General features: G+C 52.5%; 1 protein-coding gene and 1 long non-coding RNA gene across 2 annotated transcripts in view; one reads left to right on the top strand and one right to left on the bottom strand.

The window, feature by feature from the left end:
- Positions 1–27462, bottom strand: part of LOC125962645 (uncharacterized) — a 601794-nt gene that overhangs the window by 491912 nt on the left and 82420 nt on the right. The gene's annotated exons all lie outside the window — the stretch shown is intronic.
- On the top strand, positions 1886–27462 carry MMP2 (matrix metallopeptidase 2). Its single transcript, XM_004264904.4, has 13 exons — positions 1886–2348; positions 4907–5133; positions 6012–6160; positions 7204–7332; positions 7552–7725; positions 10398–10571; positions 11428–11601; positions 13508–13663; positions 14914–15049; positions 19349–19485; positions 20497–20656; positions 24972–25081; positions 26559–27462. Exons 1-13 carry the CDS (start codon positions 2193–2195, stop codon positions 26660–26662), a joined length of 1986 nt encoding a protein of 661 aa, XP_004264952.1. The 5' UTR covers positions 1886–2192; the 3' UTR covers positions 26663–27462.

Genomic DNA, 27462 nt, shown 5'->3' with positions numbered 1-27462 from the left:
CAAGCACCTACACTGGGAACCAATGCCCTTGGAATGCCAAAACTACACAGATTGTGAAGAGGCACAGTCACAGCTGCCCTGTGCCAGAAGTGCCCAATGTCTCACAAAGGTTTTCGGGAAAATGTTAAACCTCAAATGGGACAAGTGATGTAAATGAGCAAAACTGAGCTGAGTCACATGCAAGGCAATAGAGAATGGTGGGGACTGTGGCAAACCAAAGTACATGCCTCAGCTAATTGTTGCCATGTGGACATCGGCACCCAGTATTGCCAGATTTGGGGAGATTTCTGAAAGCAAACCAGAAAGTCAGATTTTTAGATGAAGTGTCCCGAGTTTCAAAGTGCTGTTCAGGCGGGATTCAGCCCACAGGCCACGAGTTTGTAAGCCCTGCTTCAGTGAGACAACTTTTTCCATTTTCACTCCTAGCTCTCTGCTCTCCAACTTGGCTCTCTGGTTATCCAGAGGATGTGGACCTGAGCCAAATGGGGCCTAGCCAGGAGGCAACCCCCTCTCCCACTGACCTCAGACTCACCCTCCCCCAAATAGCCAAGGCTTCTCCCTGGGTCAGGATGCTGGGCTGGGCTCCTCCTGTGGAGCGAAGTCCTTCCCAAGGGGTGCCTTTCAGGTTGACTCCTGGCCAGCCAGCAGCACATGCCTGCCAGGCAAGCCTGTACTTCTCTGAAACCCACTGACACCCAAGCTGCAGGAGCTTTTCTGGTTCTTACGATACAGACCAGATTCATCACCTGACTTCCAAGGCCCTCGCAGGCAGCTTGTTGCTGACCCTTTCAGCCCATGACTCTTCTCCTCAAATTGGCCCCTGCCGACCCCCAGTCCCATCTCCTCCCCCTCCCCCCTCCCCCCCAGTTTTCAGATAGAGGGAACGTCCTTCTCCAGTGCCTCTTGCTGTCCTTCATCTCTGGACCTTTGTAAATGTTGTTCCTTAGACTGTGCCTTCCACATCCCTCCCCCCACCCCAATACTCTCAAGTCTTGTAGCTCTTCAGGTGTCAGCCCAGAAGTCCCTTCTTCCAGGGAGCCTTCCCTGACCACCTATACTAGTTTAGGGACTGAGGTCAGGTGTCCCCACACCTGCTGGAGTTCCCCAACACAGCTTAGCACCTAATGAATTCTCCTTCCTGAGGGAGGAAGGGGACATTCCTCAGGGACAGAGACCAGGACTGCTGGGTTTCCAAGTGTTTATCTAGCACCTAGCATTATGCCTGAGGCCAAGTAAATGCTTAAATAGTCATAGAAGGAAGAAGAGGGGAAGGAGAAGGAAGGAAGGAAGGAAGGAAGGAAGGAAAGAAGGAAGGAAGGAAGGAAGGAAGGAAGGAAGGAGGGAGGGAGGGGAGGGGGAGGGAGGAGGGAGATGAGGAAGGAGGGACCTTCACTTTGTTTCCATCTCTGTATCTCTTCCCATTTCTGCCTATCTCTCTCATCTCTCTGTCTCCATCTCTAATCATCTAAAATCTCTTTCTCTGACGATCTACAGGTGCAGCTGATCATCTGTTCCTGACCCTTCCTCCCCATCTCTGACCTACACCCCTGGGAGTGCAGGCCGTCCGGCCCCCCGCCGTGTGTCCCTCCGAGAACCGCTGCTCTCCAGCCTCAGGACTTCAAGTGTCTAGAGTGGTAGCGCCAGATGTTTCCCAGCAGAGGTTCCATAGGTTTTGCGCCCGGACTGGGGAGTAAAGGTTGGAAGGTCGCCGCACTGATGGTTCTCGAAGAGGCCCAAAGCTCTGGCTGAGGGGAAAAGAGGCGGAGAAAGGAAAAGAAAGGAGAAAAGAGGAGGAGGGCTAGAGGGAGAATGGGGCGGAGAGGGGCGGGCCTGAGCGCTCCCCCTCCACCCGGCGCTGCACTGCCAGCGCCCTCCCAGCCCAGCCGGCCACATCTGGCGGCTGCCCTCCCTTGTTTCCGCTGCATCCAGACTTCCTCCGGCGGTGGCTGGAGCTACGCATCTGGGGCTTTAAACATACAAAGGCTTTGCCAGGACCGGCGAGAGCTGGCGGCGGCGGCGAGGGCTGGGGGCCGGACCATGCGCCGCTGAGCCGGGCAAAGCCGAGGAGACCGAGTCGAACAGCCCCTGGGGGCGCAGCGCTGCGCGGGGGAGCAGGCGCCAGCCAGGCGGCGACGCGGCCACACGCACCGAGCCAGCAACCCCCCGGGCGACGCGCGGGGCCCGAGAGCGCAATGACCGAGGCGCGAGTGGCTCGGGGCCCGCTGGCCGGCCCCCTGCGGGCGCTCTGCGTCCTGGGCTGCCTGTTGGGCCGCGCCACCGCCGCGCCGTCGCCCATCATCAAGTTTCCTGGAGATGTCGCCCCCAAAACGGACAAAGAGTTGGCTGTGGTGAGTTCCGAAGCGAGCCTCATCCAACCGAGTTTCGACAAACTTCGGAGGTAGAGGAAGGGCCACCCCTCCCCCATCGCCACGGAGGGCATACAGCGTGGGGGAGGGGCTTCAGCAAACAGCATGGGGTGGTCTGGTTCGCAGGAGGAGGGGGTGAGGAGTTGTGGTAAGAGAAGCCCAATTTGGCAACTTTCGGGACACAGCGGGGGGCGCGGGGGGTGCTTTGGCAAACCGCTGGAATGGGCCCCCTTTGCAAATAGTAAGGACATTGACTAGTATCCGGGATTTGGCAAAGGGGGGCGGCTTTGTATGCATCTCTTGGACACATCTGGGGGGTTGGCTAACGAGGCCGTTGGCCAGCGTCCTCATAGGCCTTTGGCAAAAAGCCGAAAGGGGTCTCTTGCAAACGGTGGAGGATCCTTTAAACCCCTGTGGGACTTAGAGAAGAGGGGCCTTTGGCACACAATTTGGATAAGTTTTTGCACGCGTGAGGGTGGGAGCTCTGGGCAAAGCGGAACTTTGGCAAACGTCTGGGAACCTTTGGCACACATCTGGAGAGGGGCCTTGGACAAACCGCTCCCCGGGACCTTTTGGCAAGTATTGGGGGCAGGAGGGAAGAGGACAGCGCTTTTTCCAGTGGCTCAATGAGCAAGTTGGTCAAGGAGGGTCAAGAGTTGGACCTCAGAAAGTTTCCTCGAACTTCTCCAGAAGGGTCGGAGGACAGAAGGAGAGAATTGGCCGGCAGGGCGGAGGGAGGGGCGGCACGAGGGCCCTGGCGCGTGGGGCGGGGGCGGACTGAGGCCGGCTGGGGTCGGAGAGCGGCCAGGGAGCCCTCCCTCCTGGCAGGGCTCCGAGCTGCGGCTCAGATGTTGTTTTGCGAGCGCGCGCGGGCGCGGGCGCGCGCGCCTGGCCAGAGGGGCATCCAGGCCACCACATTGCACAAGCAGAGATGCGGGCAGCTGAAGGACACTCCCCCTCACCCTGTAAGCGCCTCGGGCTGGGGACCCCTCAAGATGTTCTTTCCAGCGCACAAGACATCTGCCACGTGTTGCTTCAGCCACCTTAGAAAGCCCCTATTCGCCTTCAGCGTGGTCTCCAAACTGCCCAGGACAGGATCTTCGTGCCCCCTGGTCACCTGGGGGGCCCCTTCTCTGGATGTGACACCACCCCTGCCCCCTTTCCAGCATCTAGGTCTCTGCCTTCTCTGGACAAATGGGTTGGGAGACCTTACGTTTTTAGGGGGCTATTTTTCTCAAGGGTCTGCATAGGAGGTGGTCTGCATAGTGAGGGGGCTATGGCTGAGGGGGAGGGTGGAGCTTTGGAGCACTGACAAAGCTACCTGGGTCCCCATGCTTTCTACAGCATGTGGAAGTCCCTGTTACCCAGAGGCAATGCAGTGGGGCCCGGGGCTTGAGAAGCCAGGCTTTGAACTTAGTCTGCCTGGCCTCAAATCTGGGGCTGCACGAATCAACTGGCCTAGTAAATCTTGGGCAAGTGACTTAACTTCTCTCAACTGCTTCCGCAAACTGAGGGTAATAATGGTACCTGTCTTGGGGTTCGAGGAGAGGTAATCTTAGACACTTTGAAGGGTACCTGGGACATGGTAAGTGCTCAATAAGTATTAGTCATTATATTGTTATTATCATTATTATACCCTTTATTTCTTCTTTCCTAACTACCCTCTCAAACAAGGTTAGGGCCCCAGTAATGAGATCTCCTGGCTTCTCCCACCATTCCTATCACATATTTAACTTTTCACTTATTTGTGGTCCATCAGCCTCCCCACACTGGGATTTGAACCCTAGAGACTAGAAACATCTGTCGTGCTCACCACTTGACCCCCAGCACTAGCACCAGGCTTGGCACCTGGTACGTGTCAAAAAGTATTTGTTCAACAAATAAGTGAGCTGATGGGTCCCCGATGCCCTGCAGGGGCCTGTTTGGTTTTGGCCTCCGTTTGGGCAGAGCCCGCTGCACAGGACCTGAAGGATGGGCCTGTTTTCTTCTGGGAAATTGGCAGATTCAGGATTTGAACCCAGGACTGACTGCTGCTGGAGCTCAGGCACATAGCCCTTGAATCTCTTTAAAGAAAAGTGAGGAAAGTAATCCCTATGTCATCAGCAGTTTGGTGGATTAAAAGAGATGATGGAGGTATAGAGGGGTGGTAGAGAGGTACAGTTCTAAGCCTGGCCTCTGGAGCCAGTTTGCTTGGGTCCAAATTCAGTTCTGCCATTTGTGAGCTGTGTGATCTTAGGCAAGTTTCTTAACCTCTCTGTGCTTTAGTTTCCTCCTGTATGATGGACTGTCTACATGACAGAGTTGCTGTGAGCATTCAATGAGTTAACACAAGCTGACATTAGTGCCTGGGCCCATTGTAAGCACTCAACATGTGCTCCCAAGCCGTGCTCTCTACAGCTTTTATGTCACTCGGCTAGTGGGTGACAGGGCTGGTTTGGGAACCTAGGACTCCACCCAGTGCCCTTGGGTCCCTGACTCCTTTGATCAGTACTATGCCATCCTAACGTGGCTGCCTGTGCCGGGGTGCTTACTTCTTCCAGCAATACCTGAACACCTTCTATGGCTGCCCCAAGGAGAGTTGTAACCTGTTTGTGCTGAAGGACACGCTGAAGAAGATGCAGAAGTTCTTCGGGCTACCCCAGACAGGTGAACTGGACCAGAGCACCATCGAGACCATGCGGAAGCCGCGCTGTGGCAACCCCGACGTGGCCAACTACAACTTCTTCCCCCGCAAGCCCAAGTGGGACAAGAACCAGATCACCTACAGGTGCCGGGGCAGGGCTGCGGGAGGCAGGGCCCTGGGCCAAGGGACACCGCGTCTCATTGGGCGTTGCCTCCCCGCTCCGGGGACCCGGGAGCTATCTTGGGAGGACTTGGCCTCTTAAGGAGCTTGCATGCAGAATTCTTGGGACCTGGAATAAGACAGACCAGGACTTGAATCTCACGCTTCCTGGCTGTGCGGCATTGGACTCCTTCCTTTTCAGCGCTCTGAGCCTTGGCTTTCCGATCTGCCAAATGGGGTTAAAACGAAGCCTTACTTACGGCTTGGGAACTGGATGATAGGTATAAAGGGCTTTCAGTGTCCAGCATGTAGTAAGAGTGTAATAAATGCTAGTCACTGTTATTATCAGATGAGGTCATTGGGGCGGGTAAAGGGAACTTGATGATTGGTTGCTAATTGGGTTTTTTATTGTATTATAGAGTTGTTATAATTGGTTGTTAATTGGGCTGGGGGCTCTGTTCCGTACGGCTCATGTTGGACTCCAAGGATGAGATCTCTGTGCTGTGTTCCATAATGCACTATTTACACGCCCATCCTTCTCCCTCGGCCAGAGGGAGGGAAGAGACGCCTGAGGCAGGGCCTGAACATACAGGCTGATCTGAGGCACCGCGGGACCTCAAGGCACTCTGGGCGGGCTCCTCTCCCAGGGAGCTCTACTCAACATGCACACACATTGTCTGCGTGTGTATCCACACTCACATGCACACGCTCGTGCACACAGACTCTCACACTCCTCCCATGTATGCACACACTTGCATACACACACACACCCTTGCACACATGCACACACACTCACATGCATAGGTACGCTCACGTTCCTTTGCATACCCATACACACTCACGTGCACTTCTGCCACCTCCAGGATCATTGGCTACACCCCTGATCTGGACCCCGAGACAGTGGACAATGCCTTCGCTCGTGCCTTCCGAGTCTGGAGTGATGTGACTCCACTGCGGTTTTCTCGGACCCATGATGGAGAAGCTGACATCATGATCAACTTTGGCCGCTGGGGTAGGCAGAAGAGGGGCCAGCAGGGGGCTCAGTGCAGAGACAAGGGGGCGATCCAGGCATCAGAGAGCCACAGGGGACTCCTTTCCAGCTTAGCTAGGAGGGCAGAAGATGCAGACACTGGAGAGCCGCGTTGATGGGAAGGCAGTGACGTGACTCCCTGGAGGCGGTGTGAACCTGAAAACATGTGGCTCCCCATCTCCTGTCCAGCGTGGTAGCCCCTGGATCCATAGGGCTACTTACTTTTAAATTAGTTAAAATTCAATAAAATTTGAAATTCAGTTTCTCCGTCACACTAGTCAGATTTCAGTAGACACATCAGACTATTAAGTTGGGCAAGGAACATTCCCATCATGGCAGGAAGTTCTGTTGGATGACACTCAGAGACACTGAGGAACTCTAGATATGGGAGTGGGGCAGCTGGACCAGTGCAGACATGAGAGTAAGTGGAATAGAACCCAGGGTCCAGGGTGCCGTGTGTGTTGGGGTAGGAACACTGGCAGTAGTGTAGACACGAAGGTAGGCAGTGTAGACATTGTGAGTGGTATGTGATGAGGGTAAGTGGCACAGTCACAGGAGACAGTGTAGGCATGTGGCCCTGGGTGGCAAAGCGGTTATGAGGGTTAGTATTGTGGCCACTGGATAGTGTGACGTGAAGGGAGGTGATACGGCTAAGAGAGAGCAGTGTGGATTGAGAGTAGATGGTATAGACACTGTGGACAAGGAGGGTGGGTGGTGAGGAGACTGGTATGGTAGTGTAGGTATGTGGATAGCTGTAGTGTCATTGGCAGTAGTGTAGACAGTGAAGGTTGGTGGCAGAGATTCTGAAGGCTGTGTAGACTTGAGGGAGTAGTGTAGACCATAGGATGGTGACAGTCAAGTAGGCAATACTCTAGACTCACTGTGTCCCCAGTCCTGGATAACCCAACAGGACAGGGGAAGGGGACACATGCTAGGTGGGCTAAAGGGCCCCAACCATGGATGGCATGTGCTTGGGTTTCAGTGCCCAGCGGGGTAGCTAGAAGCTGAGATCCAGTGTGTTTCAGAGCATGGAGATGGGTACCCTTTCGACGGCAAAGACGGGCTTCTGGCTCACGCCTTCGCCCCAGGCCCTGGCGTTGGGGGAGACTCTCACTTTGATGACGATGAGCTGTGGACCCTGGGAGAAGGGCAAGGTAAGAAAGTGACCATCCACGTGCCCAAGCCTCCTCGCCGGTCCTCTGCATGCCTCCCTGTCACCTAGCAACAAGGACTTTGGCTTCCCTGGCAACCGCGGACCCCTCCATCTGCTCAGATGGGAGGGGGAGGGAGGTCACACACCCTGGTGAGTCGCAATCCTGGTCTCTAAAGAAAGGCCTGGAGAGGTTCACCCTCCACCCTGTGTGGCCCCTCAGTGGTCCGCGTGAAGTACGGGAACGCCGACGGGGAGTACTGCAAGTTCCCTTTCCTGTTCAACGGCAAGGAGTACACCAGCTGCACGGACACGGGCCGCAGCGACGGCTTCCTCTGGTGTTCCACCACCTACAACTTCGACAAGGACGGCAAGTACGGCTTCTGCCCCCATGAAGGTGAGTGTCCTCCTGGCCCCAGGCCTCCACCTTCCTGGCCTCCACACTCCCCAGGCCTGGCACTGCCAGGGAACCAGTGTCCCCTTCTTCAGGCCCCATGTCCTGATCTGAGCCATCACTGTGCCCCTCTCGTCTGTTCCACTATTCAGTTAATACTTTCATTAAATCAATTCCTTTTTTTCTTTAAGTTTTATCATTAGCAATAATATTTTTGAACTCACCAGTTTGATGCACTAATTATTTTTTTCTAACATGCGTTAGAGGAACTTAGAATGATTAAAATGCCCAGCGGATCTCTAGAGAACCACTCTCTACCCTCCAGCAGGTTTGGAGGTTCAAGGGCATGAGGAGAGGCTTGGGGGTAGATGAGAAGCCTAGCAGTGGGATTGGGAGGCAAGACTCAGACACCAAGGCCTGGTACCCAGCCCGGCTTGGGGACGTCAACCTGGGGAATTTCAGCCATCACTTCTGGTTCTGATTTGGACTCTGAGTATGTGTGTGGGGGTGGGGGGGTGTCTGGGAGCTGTTGCGTCTGCCTTTCTTGGTCTCCATCTGTCTTTGCTTGTGGCTGCCTCTCTGTGTCTTGGCAAAGGCATTAGGTTTGACGCAGTATTTGTGTGTGCCTTTTTGTCAGTGCTTCAGACATAAGCTTCAGATATTTTGAAGGAACATAGAGGGAAAAGTCTTTAAAAAGGTGAGGGTGTTGACATACACACTCAATCCTTTTTCATCTATCTATCCTTGACACACTTCATAATCAGAAATCATAAAAGGACAGCGTACGTACTTCATACTCTATCAAGTCATCGTGTTTAATGATTCTAGAAATTGAAAGCTGAGAAAGTTTGGGGAAAAGGGGAGAAAGTCCAAAACCTTTTAAAATACTTTTTAAAAGTATTCACTATCCCATAAAGACTCCTCGATCTATAGATGCCTCTGTCTTCTTGGCTGTAATTTTACATGTTTGTGAATCTCTTGTGACTATTGCAACTGAACCCTAAGTACCAGCTATGTTGACAGAAGGAAAAAAACAAAGACCTGGTTAACTGTGTTCCTGTTTACGCTTTTGGTACCAAAGTGCACACAATACTTTGTATTAAGAGTTCAAGGCATTGACCATCAATAAGTCAGAAATATTTAAAACCAAAAATATTTAATGTATCTTGCATTTCCCGGTATGGGTTTGGATGGCGTTAACCCTCCCATGTGTCAACCCCTGTGTTTAGAACAGAATGTCTTGATAATAGAAGTAGAAACAGCTGGAATTCATAAGTCAGGGAAGGGTTTTTCCCTGCCCTGAACATTAGCCATTGATTTGGTCTTTAGCCAGATGCAAGTACGCACGACATGCACGTGTTTGGGTCTTGGGGCAGAGGTTCTGGTTACTCAGCCCCTCCTGACTGCTGAGTCAGCGTCTGCTTCTCTCCATCCCTTCGGGGGCAGGATCTGAGAGGAGATGGGGGCTTCCTGGGTGGTAGAAATGCAGCTGATGGAAGGCCGGAGGTGGAGACTGGCCTCCATTGAGGTTAACACCATCCTGCCCACCGTGGATGATACATTTAACAATTGCCTTTCCCACTTTGAGGTCACCAAGGCATCTGGCCTCAGTGTTTCTTTCTCCATTCGTCCCGTTGTTTCTGGCGTTGCAGGAGAAGGTCACTAGGCTGGGGAGACGGGAGCAGTGAGGGTATGGGGCCCCAAGACCCGCGCTGGGGGCGCCATGGACTGGGCTCAATTCTGGCCATGGCGGAGTTAACGGGGGCTGGTGAGGTCACCTCTGGCGCTGTAGTGCACAGATGGTCCTTGTTACGCACTTGTGGTTTTGCTAGTTGGCAAATCCAAAGACACACCATTTTGTAGCTTTAGGGTGGATGAGGGTAGGGGGAGCAGGGGAAGAACCCAAGACAGACAAGCCCAGACTCTTAATCCCGCTGTCTGCCCTGAACTCTCCAGTCATGGCCCATGTCTTGGGGAGGTCAGAGTGGGAGCCTGGGGTGTGTCTTGAAAGGTCCCCCAAAACACCACCTCCCTGTCGTGCCCTCCTTCTCCTGTCCTCCTCCCTCGTGCAGGGACTGCAGCATCCAGGAGAGGGCCTGGGGTTGAAAGGAGGTGAAGCTTTCTCTGTGTGCACGAGCGTGTGTGACAGAGCGAGGAAGGGAGAAATTGCGGTTAAGTGTGTTTTGTAGTTTTCAGTTACAGCCCTCATCCAGTTTTTCCGTTTCTATGACCATAAGCAGTTCTGGAACCAGCTTCTGCAAACCTCAGTTTCCCGATCTATCAAATGGAGAGACTCTTGCCATCCTGCCCACCATGGATGATATATTTAGCAATCCGCAGGGATGTGGGCAACAACCAGGCAGAGTGGACAGTGACCCTGGGGCTGGGGCAGGGATCTGAGGGCCCCACTGTGTGCCAGGTGTTTACTATTATATTGCTGGTGTGGAGGGGCCGTCCATAACGTCCCAGGGGAAGGATGGGGTTGGCCGTGTAGGCAGGGGTAATTACACCTTGGGAGCTCAGAATTAACGTTTTACCAACGCTACAACTTCCCTGGTATGAGCGGGCAGGTGGGCAGCAGCTCTGCGCCCATGCAGGTGCCCAGCGGATGCTCCCGTGGGCAGGTGGGCGGTCTCCCTCACATTCGCACCCTCCCCCTCTCTCCTGCACCCCAGCCCTGTTCACCATGGGTGGCAACGCCGACGGACAGCCCTGCAAGTTCCCGTTCCGCTTCCAGGGTACATCCTATAGCAGCTGCACCACGGAGGGCCGCACCGATGGCTACCGCTGGTGTGGTACCACCGAGGACTTCGACCGCGACAAGAAGTACGGCTTCTGCCCCGAGACCGGTAGGTGTCACGCCTCTCCCTGTCCTTCGATAGCAAGCCCACGGGAGCCCTGTCCCCACCTCCTTTCCCCAGGACTGGGGCGCTAGTCAGGGTGTGTAGCAGCTGGTCCAGCACGGACACCAAAATCAGGACAGACGCTGGGCACCGACAGCCAGTTCAGCTGAATCGGTTGGTGATGTCTAATGTCAGGTCCACCCAGGACCCTCTGAACGACCCACACTCTCGCAGCCTCCCTGGCAATTATCTCTTCCTCTCTCTGATCTCAATGTCTCTATTGCCTGCCTTTCTTTGTCTTAGTCTGTATCTCCTTTGGTCTCTGTTTTTCAATAAGGACTCCCTCCCTCCTTCCCTTCTTTTCTTCCTCCTTTCCTTCAGCAGACATTTGCTGAGTCCCTGCTCTCTGCAGGAGACACAGGTAGGTCTCCCACGAGACCATGTGTGATGGAGCTCCCGGTCTCGGGAAACGTGTTGACGCCTTCAGCTCTGCCCAGCCCCCTTTGCCTCTAGCCGCTGTGGTCCCATCCATGGGAGGCTAATTAAAGCTCTGGAATCGGGCTGCCTGGGTTTGCATCCCAGCCCTGCCACTTCCTAGCAGCATGTGCCCAGGCAAGTTACTTCATCTCTCTGAGCTCCAGTCACCCCATCCATGAGATGGGGGGTAACCTAGGGTCCCACCCACACAGGGCTGTTGGAGGGGGCCAGGCGGGTGAGCGGTGTGTAAAGCACTTGACCACGTGCCCCGGACTGAGCGAGTACTCAGTAAGCCTGGTTTGTTAATGGCCGCATCATATCATTGCTCCCTGGCGGTGGCCCCAGACCCGTTGCTGCCCGCTGACCCATGTCCCTAACCCCACAGCCATGTCCACTGTGGGCGGGAACTCGGAAGGTGCCCCCTGTGTCTTCCCCTTCACCTTCCTGGGCAACAAGCACGAGAGCTGCACCAGCGCCGGCCGCAGCGATGGGAAGTTGTGGTGCGCGACCACGGCCAACTACGACGATGACCGCAAGTGGGGCTTCTGCCCCGACCAAGGTAGGAGCCCTGGCCATTGGGCAAAGACACTGCACACCCCGCCCCACCCGCGACTGGGCTGGAAATCTTCCAGAGTCCCCACCCACCTCAGCCACAGACATTGCCCCCCAGACACCCACCTACCCTGGTAGAGACACTGCCCACAACAGACCCACCCACTTGGCAGAGATGCTGTCCGTTCCTCGTGGAGACAGTGTCCCTGCCTTGGCCTTGTTTCTCCGGGCAGAGACATGGCCTCCGAAATAAGACCCCATCCATCCCAGTACCCGATTCCTGGGTGGGAACCAGCTTTCCCGAGGAGATGCTGCTTTTCCCTCCCACATCTGTACCCCTCCGGGTGGGTCTGTCAAACCCCAAAATGTCTCAATGCTGGGCACAGGGAGCCCTGCCCCAGAGAGATGATTCTCCTGCGAGGCATTCTCACTCCAACAGAGAGCTACCTTCAGGGAGCCAGGTGGGCAGAAGAGAGGAAAACAGGAGGAGCCTCATCCTTGCTCTCCCCACCCTCCATGCCGCACGGGGAAGCGTCCACAGCCCTCCTGCCCCACGGGCACCGTCCTTTGCCAAGTTGTGAATGGAGGGGTCCTCGTCAGTGCTGGGTGTTGAAAACACAGCTACCTGGGACAGTTCTCTGCCCTCCAGGACTCACAGGCTGGAGCGAGAGAGTGACCAGGAGACAGGTCATGACCGTACTGTGTGGTCACTGCAATGAACAGAATCCTTGGGGGCACTGTGCCCAGTCTAGGCTGCAGGGCCCAGTGTCATTGGGTTCAAGGCCCCAGATAGCCAGGTGAGAGTGCTGGTCCTGGGCCAGCCAGAATTAGGTCAGCCTCTCTTTAAGTTACTTTTCTTCTTTTTACTCTCAATGAGATGGAACTTGGAGAACGCCAGCTGACAGAGGCTGGCCAAAGGAGTTTTTCTCATCCTCCACCAAGTGCCGTGCTAAGACATATCCTGATTTTACCTGCTGCAGTCTCTACCTAAAGGTGGGATTCTCCACCTACCGGAGTGGTTTGAGGCTCCAGAGCAGGTGTGGTGCACCTGGGGAGCGGTGTATTCGTGTCCTAGGGCCGCCATAACAGAGTACCGCCAACCAGGTGGCTTCAAACAACAGAAATTTATTCTCTTGCCCTTCTAGAGTCATCTAGAAGTCCAAAATCAAGGTGTGGGTAAGGCCACATTCCCTCTAGAGGCTGTATCCCTCCAATCTTTGCCTCTGTTGTTATTTGGCCTTATATGTTCATCTCTAAGTATCTTCTTTTCTTATAAGGACATGGGTCACATTGGATTAAGGGTCCACCCTACTGCAGTATGGCTTCATTTTAACTTGCATCTTAATTTATCTGCAAAGACTCTATTACCGAATAAGGTCATAGTCACAGGTACGTGGGGTTTGGAGGGACACAATTCAATACACAGCAGGGTGTGACAGTAGGGTTTGCCCACTGTCTGGCTTGAGCTTGGGCAACCACTCCAAGTAAGAATCTTTTTACTGCTTCCCCTGGAGCAGAAATGGTGGTCCCAGGGGTTACCTCTCTGGAGAACCCACAGAGCAGGTTTTGTCCTAAGTCTTTATAGAGAAACAAAGAGCCAGGAAACAGGATTTTTAACAAATGGGACTCTACATAGAGGATTTGCCGATGCTACGTGCTCCCCTTTCTAGCACACGTGCAGCCCACCTGGAAAGGGACAAGCGGACTTTGGTTGACTCTCCTTGAAAACCATAGGCGTGGTCTGTTAACCCCAGAATTCTTGGGAGAAGGAAAAATCAGCACATGTCACCTCCATGCTCTCAGTCCCACCATGGGGATGTCCTCAAATGTCGCCATTGCCGGGGCCAGGCCTGACTTCTCTCTCATCTTTCTCCCTGTCTCTCTGTCCCTCCTCCCCTCCCTGCGGGCCTCAGGGTACAGCCTGTTCCTCGTGGCAGCCCATGAGTTTGGCCATGCAATGGGGCTGGAACACTCAGAGGATCCCGGAGCCCTAATGGCCCCCATTTACACCTACACCAAGAACTTCCGCCTGTCGCATGATGACATCAAGGGCATTCAAGAGCTCTATGGTAAGCCTCAGCTTGGGGTCCCTGGGGCAGGGATCTGGGGAGGTCATGCCACTGGGGATGGAGGCCCAGGGAGTGGAACCATCCAGGTCCCATTTGTCTAGGACTGCAGGAGACAAGGGCAGGAGTGTTAACCTGGTCTGGGTGTGTCAGAGCAACTCTCCAAGGGGGCCCTTGGACAGCCCTTTCCTTTCCAAATAACACCAGTGTCTGTGCCCCACTTGGTTCCCCAGAGCCATGCTGTGAGGCAGGCGGGGCAGAAATGGGCTCTCCATTTTCTAGGCGGGTCAACTGAGGTATGAGAAAGGTAACCCTCTGGCCCGAGATCAACCAGGTTTATGTATCCAAGTGAGGCTTAGAATCCAGGAGGATTAGCTAAACACAGGGTAGAGTTTCCCAGTGCCTGGAATGACCTTAGTGATACAGGGGTGCAAGTTTCTAGTCTTCCTAACGATTCTTCTATTTTAACGTGTAATAGGATCAATACAACTATTACCTGAAACTAGGGATTTTATTTATATTAATGCTTACAGTGAGGCCAGAGTTTACAAAGTAACTCCATTTTAAAAAAAGAAAAGTCAATATGGAATAGTACTGGTGGTACCTGGACAAAGCTGAAATCATGGAACTGGCTCTGGAGTCATGAAGTGTGGGGAGCATTGGACTCGGGGAAGAACTGCAGTAGAGTGAGAGGCTGTGGGTTCGAGTGCTGCCTCTGCCACTCACCAGCCGCAAAAGATGGAGCCGGTCTTTACCTCTTTCGACTCAGTTTCTTCATCTCTAAACTGCGGCTGGTTATCCTAAGGAGTGAAGGAAGTACCACACCCCCCAGTGCTGGACACATGAGTATCCCCTCTGACCACCGTGACTCTCTTGTGGGCTTACTAACATGAGCTTTGGGTTTAAATATTTGGGCAAGTCATATACAACCTTTCTGGGCCTCAGTTTCCTCATCTGTAAAATGGGGGTAATAATGATGCCTACCTCTTAGGGATGTAGAGAGAACTGATTCTGAGGATGTCAGGGAAGAGCATTTGTAGAAGGCGAAGGGCCACAGGATTCCGGTTTCTGTTCAGTCTCCTCTCTCCAAGTCCAGGCCTCGTCCCCCGTCTTCCCTGGGCTGACACCGAGGCCAGAATACTATTCTTCTGATGCTTCGCAGGTTGGGTGGGCCAGCCTAGGGGCTCAGCCTGGTAGGGAGAACCCCTGGAGCTGGGGAGAGTCTGAGTCTGAGGTCAGGTGTCCTCCCCCAGGGGCCTCCCCTGACATTGACACTGGCACCGGCCCCACGCCCACACTGGGCCCCATCACTCCTGAGATCTGCAAACAGGACATCGTCTTTGATGGCATCTCTCAGATCCGTGGGGAGATCTTCTTCTTCAAGGACCGGTAAGTGCGGGATCTCGCTTCTGGTCCTCCTTGCCCTCTTTCCCTTCTCTGTTATTCTCGTGCCCATCTCTTGCTCAAGGATCCTACTGTGGGCTTCACAGAATGGCCTGTATGAGACCATTTTTGCTGCGTGTCAGATAGATCCTGGTGGCTACCACAACAGGCATTTCTTGTGCCCTCTTCTAGTCTGTGGGTCTACCAGGTGCCTTGGCTTTGGGCTGCAGTTTGGGCTCAGGTATGCTCTGCGTGTCACTCATTCTCCTGGGATTAAGCGGCGACTTGTGGCACATGGCAGGAGCACAAGAGGCCGAATCAAAACCACACAAGCACATTTAAAGCCTTCAGTCTCAGCATGTTTGAGAATATTCCACTGGCTCAAGCAAATCACGTGGCCAAGGCCAACACCTACTCTAGGGGATGGTACTGCATAGTCGTGTGACAACACACGTGGATGTATACTTCTAAACTAGGGATGGAGGGAAGAATTAGGAACAATAATCCAGTCTACCACAGGCCTTCTCCTGGAATGGCCTTGACCTAAAATGTTCTATGTATGGGAGCAAGTAACCACAGAGTAGAAAGAAGTGGTGTCCTTCGTGCTATAAATATGGCCCCGACTCAATCCATCAGGGGCTAAGACTCACCCAGCTATCCTAAAGGCAGGCAGAATCTAGGACTACATTAAAGGGTCCATCATCCATCCATCTATCCATTATCTGTCCATCCATCATCCATTGTCCATATCCATCATCAAGCCATTCATCATCCATCCGTCTGTCCATCCATAGAGCATAATAGCTGAGAGAATGGTTCTGGAGCCAGATTGCCTGGGTTAGAATCCTGGACCTGCTACTAACCAGTTGCATGATTATAGGCAAGTTAATTGTGTAGCTCTTTTTTTTTTTTTTTTTTTTTTTGTGGTACGCGGGCTTCTCACTGCTGTGGCCTCTCCCGTTGCGGAGCACAGGCTCCGGACGCGCAGGCTCAGCGGCCATGGCTCACGGGCCCAGCCGCTCCGCGGCATGTGGGATCCTCCCGGACCAGGGCACGAACCTGTGTCCCCTGCATCGGCAGGCGGACTCTCAACCACTGCGCCACCAGGGAAGCCCTGTGTATCTCTTTTTAACCTCAATTTCCTCATCTCTAAAATGGGATGAATATTCCAACCTATCTCACAGGGCTGTTGTAAGGATTAGATGAGCTTAGTGCTTAAAAGAGTGCCTGACACAGACTAAGTGCGTTCAAGTATACTAGCTGTTATTATCGACAAATAATTACTTGCCATCTACTGTGCCAAATCCTTTGCTAGGCTTTGGGAGCTGGGGGTGCAAGGTGTTGTTCCAGAGGTGGAGGGGCTGCTTAATGCCTGAATCGGTGTCTTCAAAAAGAGGTCAGTGGATCTCCCACACAGAAACCACCTAGAGTGTGAGGGTTAAACGTGTGGGTTTCTGTCCTCACCCTCAGGCCCTCTGACTGGAATCTCTGGGAATGGGTCCCAGGCGTCTGCATTTAAGAAAATTTCCCCATGGGAATTCCCTGGCGGTCCAGTGGTTAGGACTCTGAGCTTTCACTGCCGAGGGCCTGGGTTCAATCCCTGGTAGGGGAACTAAGATCTCACAAGCCATGTGGCACAGCCAAAAAAGAAAAAAAAGAAAATTTCCCCAGTGATTCTGATGCACATTAAAGTTTGAGCACCCCCAGTCTGGTTTAGGGAATAGAGGCATAGAGGACTGACATGGCAGAATGAAAGAGATGTGACTGCAAGAGACATTAGCAAAATGCTTTGTGGACACGTCCAAGTGAAGGAAGAGCTCTGCAGGTGAAGCAGCGCTCAAGGGGAAACATTAAAGGAGAAGCAGATGCGGATGGACGTGATGGGGCTGGCAGGGTGGGAGCGTGTTTGAGATGAGGGAACTGCAAGAACAAAGCCATAGAGATGTGAAAGTTCCTGGCTTTTCCCGGGAGAGCCTGGTGAGGCTGAAGATATTCCAAAGACTCTTGTGAAGGGGCTCCTCTGCTCCAGGCACTGGGCTAGGTGCCGGGGGGCAGATGCCAGTAGGGAGAGAGAGGGCAAGAATACAGAGTGAGATGAGACCCAAATTGCAATGAGAAGTCAGGTCCATCAGGCCATGAACGCCCAAACCAGGACATGTAACAACAGATGTCAGTGCTGTCCTGCAGCCCCCATTACAGGGCTGGGGAAGAGGTGAGCCCAGGGGCCCCGTGCCCCAGCACCACCCTTGGTCTGGAGCACTTCTCCCTAAAGAAGCCCTGACCACACGTGCGGATCTGAGTACAGAGTTGGGAAAGGGTGCAGTGCCTAGGCCCAGGTCGGAGCCATCCCTGGCCTGACACATTACTTTCTTTCAAAAGGAAGTTGATGAATGGGCTTCCCTGGTGGCGCAGTGGTTCAGAGTCTGCCTGCCGACGCAGGGGACACGGGTTCGTGCCCTGGTCAGGGAGGATCCCACATGCCGCGGAGCGGCTGGGCCCGTGAGCCATGGCCGCTGAGCCTGCGCGTCCGGAGCCCGTGCTCCGCAACGGGAGAGGCCACAACAGTGAGAAGCCCGCGTACCGCAAAAAGAAAAAAAAAAAAAAAAAAATGCAAAAAAAAAAAAAAAGGAAGTTGATGAGTGTTTAACGGACTCCTTGAATTAATCAGTAAATATTTAAGCTCTGGGCTTCCCTGGTGGCACAGTGGTTGAGAGTCCGCCTGCCGATGCAGGGGACACAGGTTCGTGCCCTGGTCCAGGAAGATCCCGCATGCCGCGGAGCGGCTGGGCCCGTGAGCCATGGCCGCTGAGCCTGCGCGTCCGGAACCTGTGCTCCGCAATGGGAGAGGCCACAGCAGTGAGAGGCCTGCGTATCGCCAAAAAAAAAAAAAAAATTTAAGCTCTGACCATATGCAAAAATTGGTGCTAGGCATTGTGGGGGACAAGAAAGGCAGTATTGTAGGATAATTAAACTCAGACTTTGGAGTCAGATGTGGATTTGAATCCTGGTAATTCCATTACCTCTCTGAGCGTCATTTGCCAAATAAGGATTGTGATACTTTCCTGTATCAGGATGTTTTGGCTGCAAGTAACAGAGAATCCCAGCTGAAACCAGCTTAAACAATGGAAAGAAATTACTCCCACGTGGTACAAAGTCCAGGGGTAGGGCTGCCTCCAGGGGCAGAAAGAGGGTCACTGATTCAATGATGTCTTCATCCACTGCTCTCCTTGGCATTGTCTTCATCCTAAGACTGGGTCCCTCAGGGTCACACAATGGCTGCCAGTGGCAACTGGGGCTATAAACTTCCTTGCAAACATCCAGCAGAAAAGAAAGAGAGGGACAGATCTCCAGATGTGAACTATAAGTGTATGTGTTCAATCTTATTGTGCCAACATAGGACACATGGCCACTGCTGAATCAATAACAGTTGCCGGGGAATGCTAAGCTCCGATAGGCTTAGATCAGCGGTTCTCAAACTTTGGCATGCATTAGAATCATCTGGAAGGCTCTTAAGACACAGATTACTGGGCCCCAAGCCCAGAGTCTGATTCATGGGTCCTGAGTCGGGTCCAATAATTTGCATTTCTAATGAGTTCCAGGTGTTGGTCTGGAGCTCACACTTTGAGAACCAGTAGCTTAAACTCATCAGAATGGGGATTGGGTCCACCTATAGGAAAGGAGGGGCCATAAATGTGGGAATTTTGTGAGGGAGGATGATAGGGAAATAAGATAATAGATGCTGGGTAGACCACTGAGAGTGCATATTATATTATAATATTGACATTGAAATCGACATCTTACAAGCCACATAAAGTGCTTGGCACTTAGTAGGCCCTCAATAAACGATGGCTCTTTACTACTCCTGCCAAAGTGCCTGAATCCATCATTTCAATTCAGGAAATACTCTTGAGCGCCATCAGCCTCTGCCTGAATTGGCTTTGAAACTGACAGGAAAGATAAGACACTTAAAAAAACAAACAATCAAACTACTCTTCTGGGCACTCAGTGTTGATGATTTTAAGAGGCTCAGAGGAGGGAGAACACAGTAAGGGACAGAAGTAGTTAGGGAAGGCTTCCTGGAGGAGGGAGCAGGAGGGCGAGCAAAAGGTTGCTTCTCAGCCCTGGCATCTTGCAGAGGGGGCTCTGCCCATTCTTCAGTCCTTCTCCACCCTTTCTTTGATCTTACCTCCCCACCTCCCAGGGAATCATCCAGGGATGTTTCTGAGAGGGCTTATAGAGGCATGTGCAGTTACAACTGCAGAGTGACTGAAGGTTTGGTTTCCTGTGTCCCCTTCCCCCACCCAGGTTCATTTGGCGAACAGTGACACCACGTGACAAGCCCATGGGGCCCCTGCTGGTGGCCACATTCTGGCCTGAGCTCCCGGAAAAGATCGATGCTGTATACGAGGCCCCACAGGAGGAGAAGGCTGTATTCTTTGCAGGTGTGTGGGAGGGGAGCTGCCTGGCCCTGGGCTCCAGGCGGCACTGCACCGTGATTCCTGTGCACTGGTGGGTGTTCCCTCTCCTTTAGGGATCCACTCTTTCAACCATCATCTGGGAGATGGGTTCAGACACCCAGCATCAACTAGCACTGGCCCACAGAACGACCATTTCAATAACCTTTTAATCCCTTTTCAATCCTTCTGATTCCTTTTCCAGAGGGAAAATGACACTTTAGTTCTGGTGTCTGTAACACCTTCCTAATGCTAGTGCCTTTGGCAGATGACAATTTTAATTAGAATTTTTTAAACACCTATTTGTTTTCATTTTTAACGTTTAAATGTATTTCTATAGACTTCAAAATGAATTCCTTGAAAGCAAAACGTTAATTCGAGTTAAGTAATATGAGGAGACTCTGTAAGTGGTAAAAATCACCGAGGTAGGGTCACATGGGTAACATTTGGGAAACCCTGCTCATTTAATCTTTATTCGAGCACCTATCATGTGCCAGAGATGCAGCCCCTGCTCTCAGGGAGCTCATGAACTAGTGGGGGAGACAGAAAACCAGGCTGTTCTGAGGGAGCTCAGGAAGGGCTGCGGTGGAGGCCCAGGGGTGGCTTCCTGGGGGCACTGAAGCACCACGGGTGCGTGTTCCACCAGCCGGCTTCCCAGCTCCTCCAGCCCAGAGTGATGAGAGCAGCTGCTGGCTCACAGGGGACCTTTGTGCAAATTAGAAAAAGGTGCCTCTTCACAACAGGTGTGGCACTTAGAGTCTCTGGCTTGGTAAGTGGAGCCAGGCTAGGACTCACTCCCACTTACCTTCTTGGCCAGGGACCTTCCATAACCGATTTGTAAAACCTTGTATGTGGACCCTGATTCCGGACACTGAATGCGGAACTGGGCAGAACTTGTGTCCCTGCTGAGAAAGGCCACGGTGGGGTCCCTAGCAGATGGATGATGGGAGGAACAGCCTCCAGCACCTGCCACCAGCCCACCCTCTTCTTCCACCCCAGGGAATGAATACTGGGTCTATTCAGCCAGCACCCTGGAGCGAGGGTACCCCAAGCCACTGACCAGCTTGGGGCTTCCTCCTGATGTCCAAAAAGTGGATGCTGCCTTTAACTGGAGCAAGAACAAGAAGACGTACATCTTCGCTGGAGACAAATTCTGGAGGTAAGGGAGGGCGGTGCGAAGGAAAGCGGCACCACCAGCTGCGTGGACAGAGAGAAGACACGGGCTTTGAGCCTCCTGGGTTAAGTTTGGAGGCTGGTGGACCACGGATGCCCCCTCTCTGGTCTCTAATCTGCCAGGGTTATTGGCCCTCTGAAAAGTCACCAAAGGGTGAGCTATTCTTGGGCACATTACTGGTACAATTCTGGTTAGATCCTCCTTTCCCTTCTCAGAAGTCTTTGGATTGGGCCCATGTCCGTCTGGTCTGGAGTCCCATATTTTAGAGTGAATCACTGAAGAAGGGAGTGATAAAAATAAAGATAATAGCTGCTACTCTGATGCTATGTGCCAGACACCATTCCAAAGGCTTTATGAGGTGCATATTATTATTACTATTCCTCCCATTTTACAGGTGAAGAAAGAGGTTCAGAGAGGTTAAGTGTCTAGCTTAAAGTCACACAGCCAAGTAGTGGCAGGCTGGGATTTAAACCCTGGAATTCTGGCTCCCAGAGAACATTCTTCACTTTTCTACACTATACCTGAGATAGTGGGGTCCCAAGAGATGGGGGTGGTGGAGGCAGGGATGGCAGATAGCAAACATAGGATGAAAACTGAGACGGGTGTCCACTGGAGCCAGCATCCAAATTCAGCCTCATTGAAAACAGCGGCACCCTCTGGCCCGTCTGCCACAGGCTCAGTAGCTGTGGGCACAGGCTGGCCGGGGACCAGTGTGGAAGCAGGTAGCTCTCTGCTCCAGCTCGTCTAAAGGGAAGGGTCTGATTCTGAGAGGCCATGGTCAGGCCTGAGGGTCAGGGAGCCTGATCTCCAGGAAAGGTTAGTGAGAGGCAGCCCAGACCTCAGGAGTTTGATTTTAAATCTTCACATTTCCTAGATGAGGAATCTGACGTCCATAGAAATGAACCAACTTGTCTTAAGTTATTTATAGGCAAGTGTGTTGGCCACAGATTATAGGATTATAACCGCTTCTTCTGGTTTCTAACCCTGGGCCCCCTGCACTGTACCCTCAGGGTCATCGGGTCGGTGGGGGAGGGGTGGTCTTCCTCCTTCCCTCCTCGCGTCCCCACGTTTCCTCCCGTGGCTGCATCTGGACCTTTGTCTGCCACCCCTGGAACAATCCTGCTTCCCTCCCAAGGCCTCTCTCCTCCCGTCTCCTCCCTACCACCCGCCCCCAGCTGCCCTGCATTCAGGAGCTGTTTATGTCCCAGGCTGCCGTGGCAGGGTGGAATTCCAGACATATTGCTAAGATGCTTAGCAACTTAAGCTGATTGATATCTCAAGCCTCAAGAAAGGAAACAGTCAGCCAGGAAAACGCGGAGCAGGCACTCTGCCCACAGGCTCCAGAACACTCAGGCACGCGCACGTACTGGGGAAGGGCATCTCGGCACAGGAGGCGCTCCGAATCTCCAGATCTTAGAATCGCGCACAGCAAGAGGCCCAGCCGCACAGAGCAGAATCATAGAACCCTTGCCTTTGAATCATGGTGTTGAGAGGACATTTATAATCACCCCCAGCACGTACGGTGAATGTAAACATATGAGAACAGACGTGTCCATGCGCGCGCGCGCGCGCACACACACACACACACTGATGCTCACGCTGTGGTGGTACCTTGCTGGGTTTTGGGCAGAGTTATCTGCTTCCCAGTCCTTTTCCACAGCAAGCCCACCTCACAAAGCCTGGATCTGGGATGGACAGCCTGCTCCGCAGAGGAAGTTCTGTGAATCTTCCTTAAAAGCAGCAGAACTGAAACATCTATTGGAGGATCTGGGCGGGGTTTCCAAAGGAGACAGATCTTTTTCCCAAGAGAGGTAGTTAATGAGCTCGAGACATTGGTCCTGGTGGAGTCTGCCGATTCCCAGGCCTCCTTTCTGGAGAAGGAGAGAGCGCTCCAGAATGACAGAGGACGAGCAGCTGCTTCCAGACTGGGCAAACCCTAGGTCATGCCAGGGAGTGCTCAGCCCTTGCTTCTAGAAGCTTCCACTAAACCCACAATAATATATTCAATATCTCCTATGTGCCAGACAATTACCTAGGTGCTGGAAGACAGCTGTCAAGAAATAGTCTCTCTCTGCCTGGTAGAACTTACAATATCGTGAGGGGAAGAGACATAAACACATACAAATAAAATAGTGATGGCTCTTGTGATGGGACCTGTACCACATCCCAGGGCTGTGCATTTCACCTGTATTTCTCATTTAAGGTAGATGCTATTATTAACTCCATTTTCTAAGTGTAGAAACTCAGGCTGAAGTGCCTCAAGGATATACCTTTGAACAAGCTTGGACACAAATGTCTGTGTTCTTTTTTTTTTTTTGCGGTACGCGTACCTCTCCCTGTTGTGGCCTCTCCTCTGGCGGAGCACAGGCTCCGGATGCGCAGGCTCAGCGGCCATGGCTCACGGGCCCAGCCGCTCCGTGGCATGTGGGATCTTCCCGGACCAGGGCACAAACCCATGTCCCCTGCATTGGCAGGTGGACTCTCAACCACTGCGCCACCAGGGAAGCCCGATGTCTGTGTTCTTAACACCTGCTCTGCACTGCAATTCTACAGCCAGAAGGGAGAAGTTCAGAGGGTCACAGAGAAGCCTTTCAAAAGAGTGTACCAGCGAGCAGGAAAGGAGGCTCCCAGAGGAGGCTCTGGGGACAGAGAGGAATGTGAAGAGGTGTGGTTCTGTTCAGAGCCAACATGTTCTGATGGCTCCATGCTGTACTCTTCCTGGAGGAAAAGAACTTGGAAGCAAATTGGTTCACTTCTCCGAGCCTCAGTTCCCTCATCCATCAAATGGGGTTGCTTCCTGCTATCCCTACTTTCCGTGGGTAGAGTGAGAAAGAAATGAGGGCAAGTTCAAGGACACATAGCTCTCAGCCATCATCACTCTAGAGAATGTAGTTTGGGAGGTCAGTGCAGGTGACATGGATGGATTGCTAGAATTTTGAGCTGGGAAACTTGGTTTTGGTACCCCAGGTCATGAGGAAGCATGCTAGGTTTGGCAAGAAGAAGTTTCATGACAGAACTGGGATTAGGAAGGCTTTTCTGGCAGTTCTGAGGGTGATGGGCAGAGGGGGAAGACCCCTGTAGAAGGGGACTCAGAGAGGAAGCTGTTTTTGGCATCTGGGGCAGAGGTTGTCAGGCTGGCTGTGGGGAAGAAGAGAGTCAGCTATGAGGCTGATGCTTGGCTGTCACCGGGATGGCATTCAAACACAGATCTATCTAGAAAATCAGCATCATGAGGGCAAGACTTTATCTTGTTGATTACAATATCCACAGCGACATGGTGGGAGCTCATTAAATATTTACAGAATAATAAATATATTGAGTGTAAGTGGAGAAGCAATGGAATCAAAATAACCCCAGCATTTAAAAAGTTCTCCCTCCAAATTAAAAAGACACAGATGTTGCTAGCCAGAAAGAATATGCCAACTAATACTTAAGGTATTTACACAAATTAAAGGCAGAGCCCAAGATAACGACTTGCCCTGAGAACTGCAATTGGGACTGAGGTGGCAGGAAGTCGCCCTGTGACTGACAGGGCTTGGGTTCACACACCACCTTGTACTGTAACCTCACTGTCCCAGCCAAGATCATCGCCCAGGTTGTGGACTGTCAACTCCACTTGACAGATGAAGAAGCAGTATTTGTCCAAGCTGAGCCGTGAAGGGCAGTGATGGGGCCGGACCCTGTCTCTGGGCTCCTGGGCCAGTGCTGTTTGTACTGCAGCAGGGATCAGAGTTTGTAAGGGAACTAACATTTCCCAGATACCTACCCAGTACCAGATACTGGGATAGGCACTTTGCATGTCTTACTCTGTTTCACATATGTGTTAATTAAATACAGTAAATTAATTATAACCCATTTTACAGATGGTAAAACTGAGGCCCAGAGAGCAGTTTGCTGCCCTGAGCCAGACAGGCCAGGGTTGGACTCCCACTTAGAAACTGGGTGCCCTTTTTAAGCCTCTGGTCTGTAAAATGGGTATTATGGTAGTGACTGTGTCTTAGCGTTGTCGAAAGGATTGAGAAAGTATATGGAAGGTGGGTAACACACTGCTTAAACGTGAGCAGTAATCACAAGATTGTTTTCATGGGGCTGTCCAAAGTCACCTGATTAGTGAGTAGTGGAATTAGGATTCACCCAGGTCTGACTCCCTGCCCCTCAGCTCCAGTCAACGGCCTCCCTGAAGGGCTAGGTCTGGCTTCCCAGGCTCACCCAGGAGCCATCATCCCGGCCCTCCCATCAAGTTGGGGAAGGGCTGGCCTTTAGGGATTCCCACAGGTTCACCATGGCCATTTCCCTGCAGATACAATGAGGTGAAGAAGAAAATGGATCCCGGCTTCCCCAAGCTCATCGCAGATGCCTGGAACGCCATCCCTGATAACCTGGATGCTGTGGTGGACCTGCAGGGCGGGGGTGAGCTGCCCAGGCCTCTGTCCACTTTCTAGGACTCCCTGCCCCCCAGCCAGGGCCCTGCTCCTCGCAAGCACACACTCCCTTATTGTGCAGGAAAGCATGCGGCGCCCCGGGAAAACAAACCAGCCCCTTCAACCCAGTGCTGGGAAGGCATCCAGACCCCTGACCTCTGCTCACTCAGCTGGCTCCAGGCTATAAGACCCAGAAAGGCCCCTCACAGCTGCAGAGCCTGGAGCCAGGGAGCAGGGAGGGCGGGAGGCCTGCTGGGAGCGAGAAACCTGGGCTCAGTGCCCTGGATTCATTCTGGGGTTTGATCCAGGCCCTTTTGGGTTCCGCAAGGGGCCTTGTGACTGCTTCCTATTAGCAGAAGGATGGCTCCATTTGAGACAGCACAGACTTTGTTAGGCCCTGCTGCTGAGGTGGCAGAGATAGCCCATCGGCTCAATTTGTCCCTGGTCCCTTGCTGAATGAAACACCAAACCAGCGAGGGATAGAGTTTGGAGTTTGGAAACCATATTCCTGAGGAGGCTTCTGGGAGGTCTCTAGGGCCCTGGAAATGAGTCCAGTTTGGCTTTTTAGAGGAGATTTCAATTAAATTTCGCAAAGATGCTTCTTGAGTTCCTATCACACGCTAAGCACATGGCCCTGACCTCCAGGGGCTAAAGGTCTTACATGTCCAGGAAAAAGCAGTATACAATCAGGTGCTAGGTTAAAGATTATCTTCAGAAATAAACGTCTACTGAGCACGTACTATATGCCAGGGTTTGAAAGGAAGAAAATGAGATCATATATGTTCAGAGTAAGAAATTCCAAAGCCCACAGGGGCCAAGCTGGTGGCCTGAATAAGTGATGCAGGCAGGGCAGACAGTAGGGAGTGGTGGGGTCTGTGGAGCACCAGAGAGCACATGGCTCATTTTCAGGGGACAGTTGCTTCTCGGCTTCTGGCGATCTCTGCCCTGCAAGAAAAGGGGAGCAGTGTTATTAGATATTCTAACTCTTTTAAAAGGAAGTGAGAAATCTGTATTTTCATATGAAATTTCCAGATGTTTACATGTTGGCCAGTTATTCAAAACAAAACAAAAGAAAAAACTGTGTGAGCTAAATAAAACCAATCTGTGGGCCCGATGGGGCTAGCAGCCTCCTGGTTTGCCACCTCTGGAAAAGGAAAGTGCCTAGTTTGGAGCTTGTGCTCAGTGGAGTTCTGTTATTTATCTTAATTATAGCATATCTCATCTCATTTAATCCTCAGAAGCCTTAAGAGGTGGTATCGTTATCCACATCTTAAAGATGAAGAAACAAAGACTCAGAGAGCATAATTCCACAGCCGTTTCCCTTCTTCCAGCCTCACAGGGGTCTCCTGTGATTTAAAAGCTTCTTCCCTATGGCAGGCAGACTTGTAAAACTCTCAGGAACCTTCCCTGAGAAGGGGAATGCCTGAGGATGGCTTGGTCACAGCCTCTTCTCTTTCTCATCCCAGGTCACAGCTACTTCTTCAAGGGCGCGTATTACCTGAAGTTGGAGAACCAAAGTCTGAAGAGCGTGAAGTTTGGAAGCATCAAGTCCGACTGGCTGGGCTGCTGAGCTGTCTCTGCCTCCCCCAGGGCCTGCCTCTCTATCACTTTCTGCACACCGGGCCCTGAGCACCAGGGAAGGACCCGGATGGGCCTGGCAGCCCTCAGCTCTGTAGTTAATCAGCATTCTCACTCCCACCTGGTAACTTAAGAAACCACAGAGTGGCTCTGCCCTGTGCTCCAAGAAAGGTGCTGATTGTACCCGTCCCAGGTGCCCCTCCCCCTCCACACCTCACCAGCCCTCCAGAGCCACCCCCAAAGAGATGCTTTGATATTCTCAATGCAGCCTTGTCTTGGGCTGCCCTGGTGCTGCCACCCTTCAGGCTCTTCTCCTTCCACAACCTTCTGTGGCTTTACAGCACCCTTGGAGCCAACAGAGACTGTCTGAAGAGGGCACTGGTGGCCCGACAGCCTGGCCTGGCATGGGGCAGTGGGAGAGGGGCATGGCCCGGTGGCCACGCCAGGCACCTGGCCTTCTCACTGCTGGCTGCCTTAGAACCGTCCCTACATTAGCAGTTTGCTTTGTATGCACTTTGTTTTTTTTTTTGTTTTGATCTATTTTTCCACTTTGAAATTGCGTTTCCTGACAGAAGGACTCAGGTTATCTGAAGTCACTGCACAATGCATCTCAGCCCACGTAGTGATGGTCCCCTTGGTCACTCTATTTAGTATGTCCCTCCTCTGTCACTTACTCCACTGGATGGAGGAAAACCAAACCCTGGCTCCTCACCCAGTCTCCCCTCCTCTCCCTTCAGCAGTTTCCCCGTGGGAAAAATCAACAAGTATGAATAAAGACACCGATTGAGTGGC

This window comes from Orcinus orca, chromosome 20 (genome assembly GCF_937001465.1).
Source record: "Orcinus orca chromosome 20, mOrcOrc1.1, whole genome shotgun sequence".
In the NCBI taxonomy this organism is placed as follows: Eukaryota; Metazoa; Chordata; class Mammalia; order Artiodactyla; family Delphinidae; genus Orcinus; species Orcinus orca.
The sequence above is the reverse complement of the archived record's forward strand: the minus strand, read 5'-3'. Positions and strand labels throughout refer to the sequence as shown.

What these genes read in the sequence shown, in the direction of transcription:
- MMP2 (XM_004264904.4), top strand. Translation starts at nt 2,193, where the DNA reads ATGACCGAGGCGCGAGTGGCTCGGGGCCCGCTGGCCGGCCCCCTGCGG. An exon ending in GATCAACTTTGGCCGCTGGG is followed by an intron (nt 6,161 to 7,203) that starts GTAGGCAGAAGA and finishes AGTGTGTTTCAG; the next exon opens with AGCATGGAGATGGGTACCCT. An exon ending in CGGCTTCTGCCCCCATGAAG is followed by an intron (nt 7,726 to 10,397) that starts GTGAGTGTCCTC and finishes CCTGCACCCCAG; the next exon opens with CCCTGTTCACCATGGGTGGC.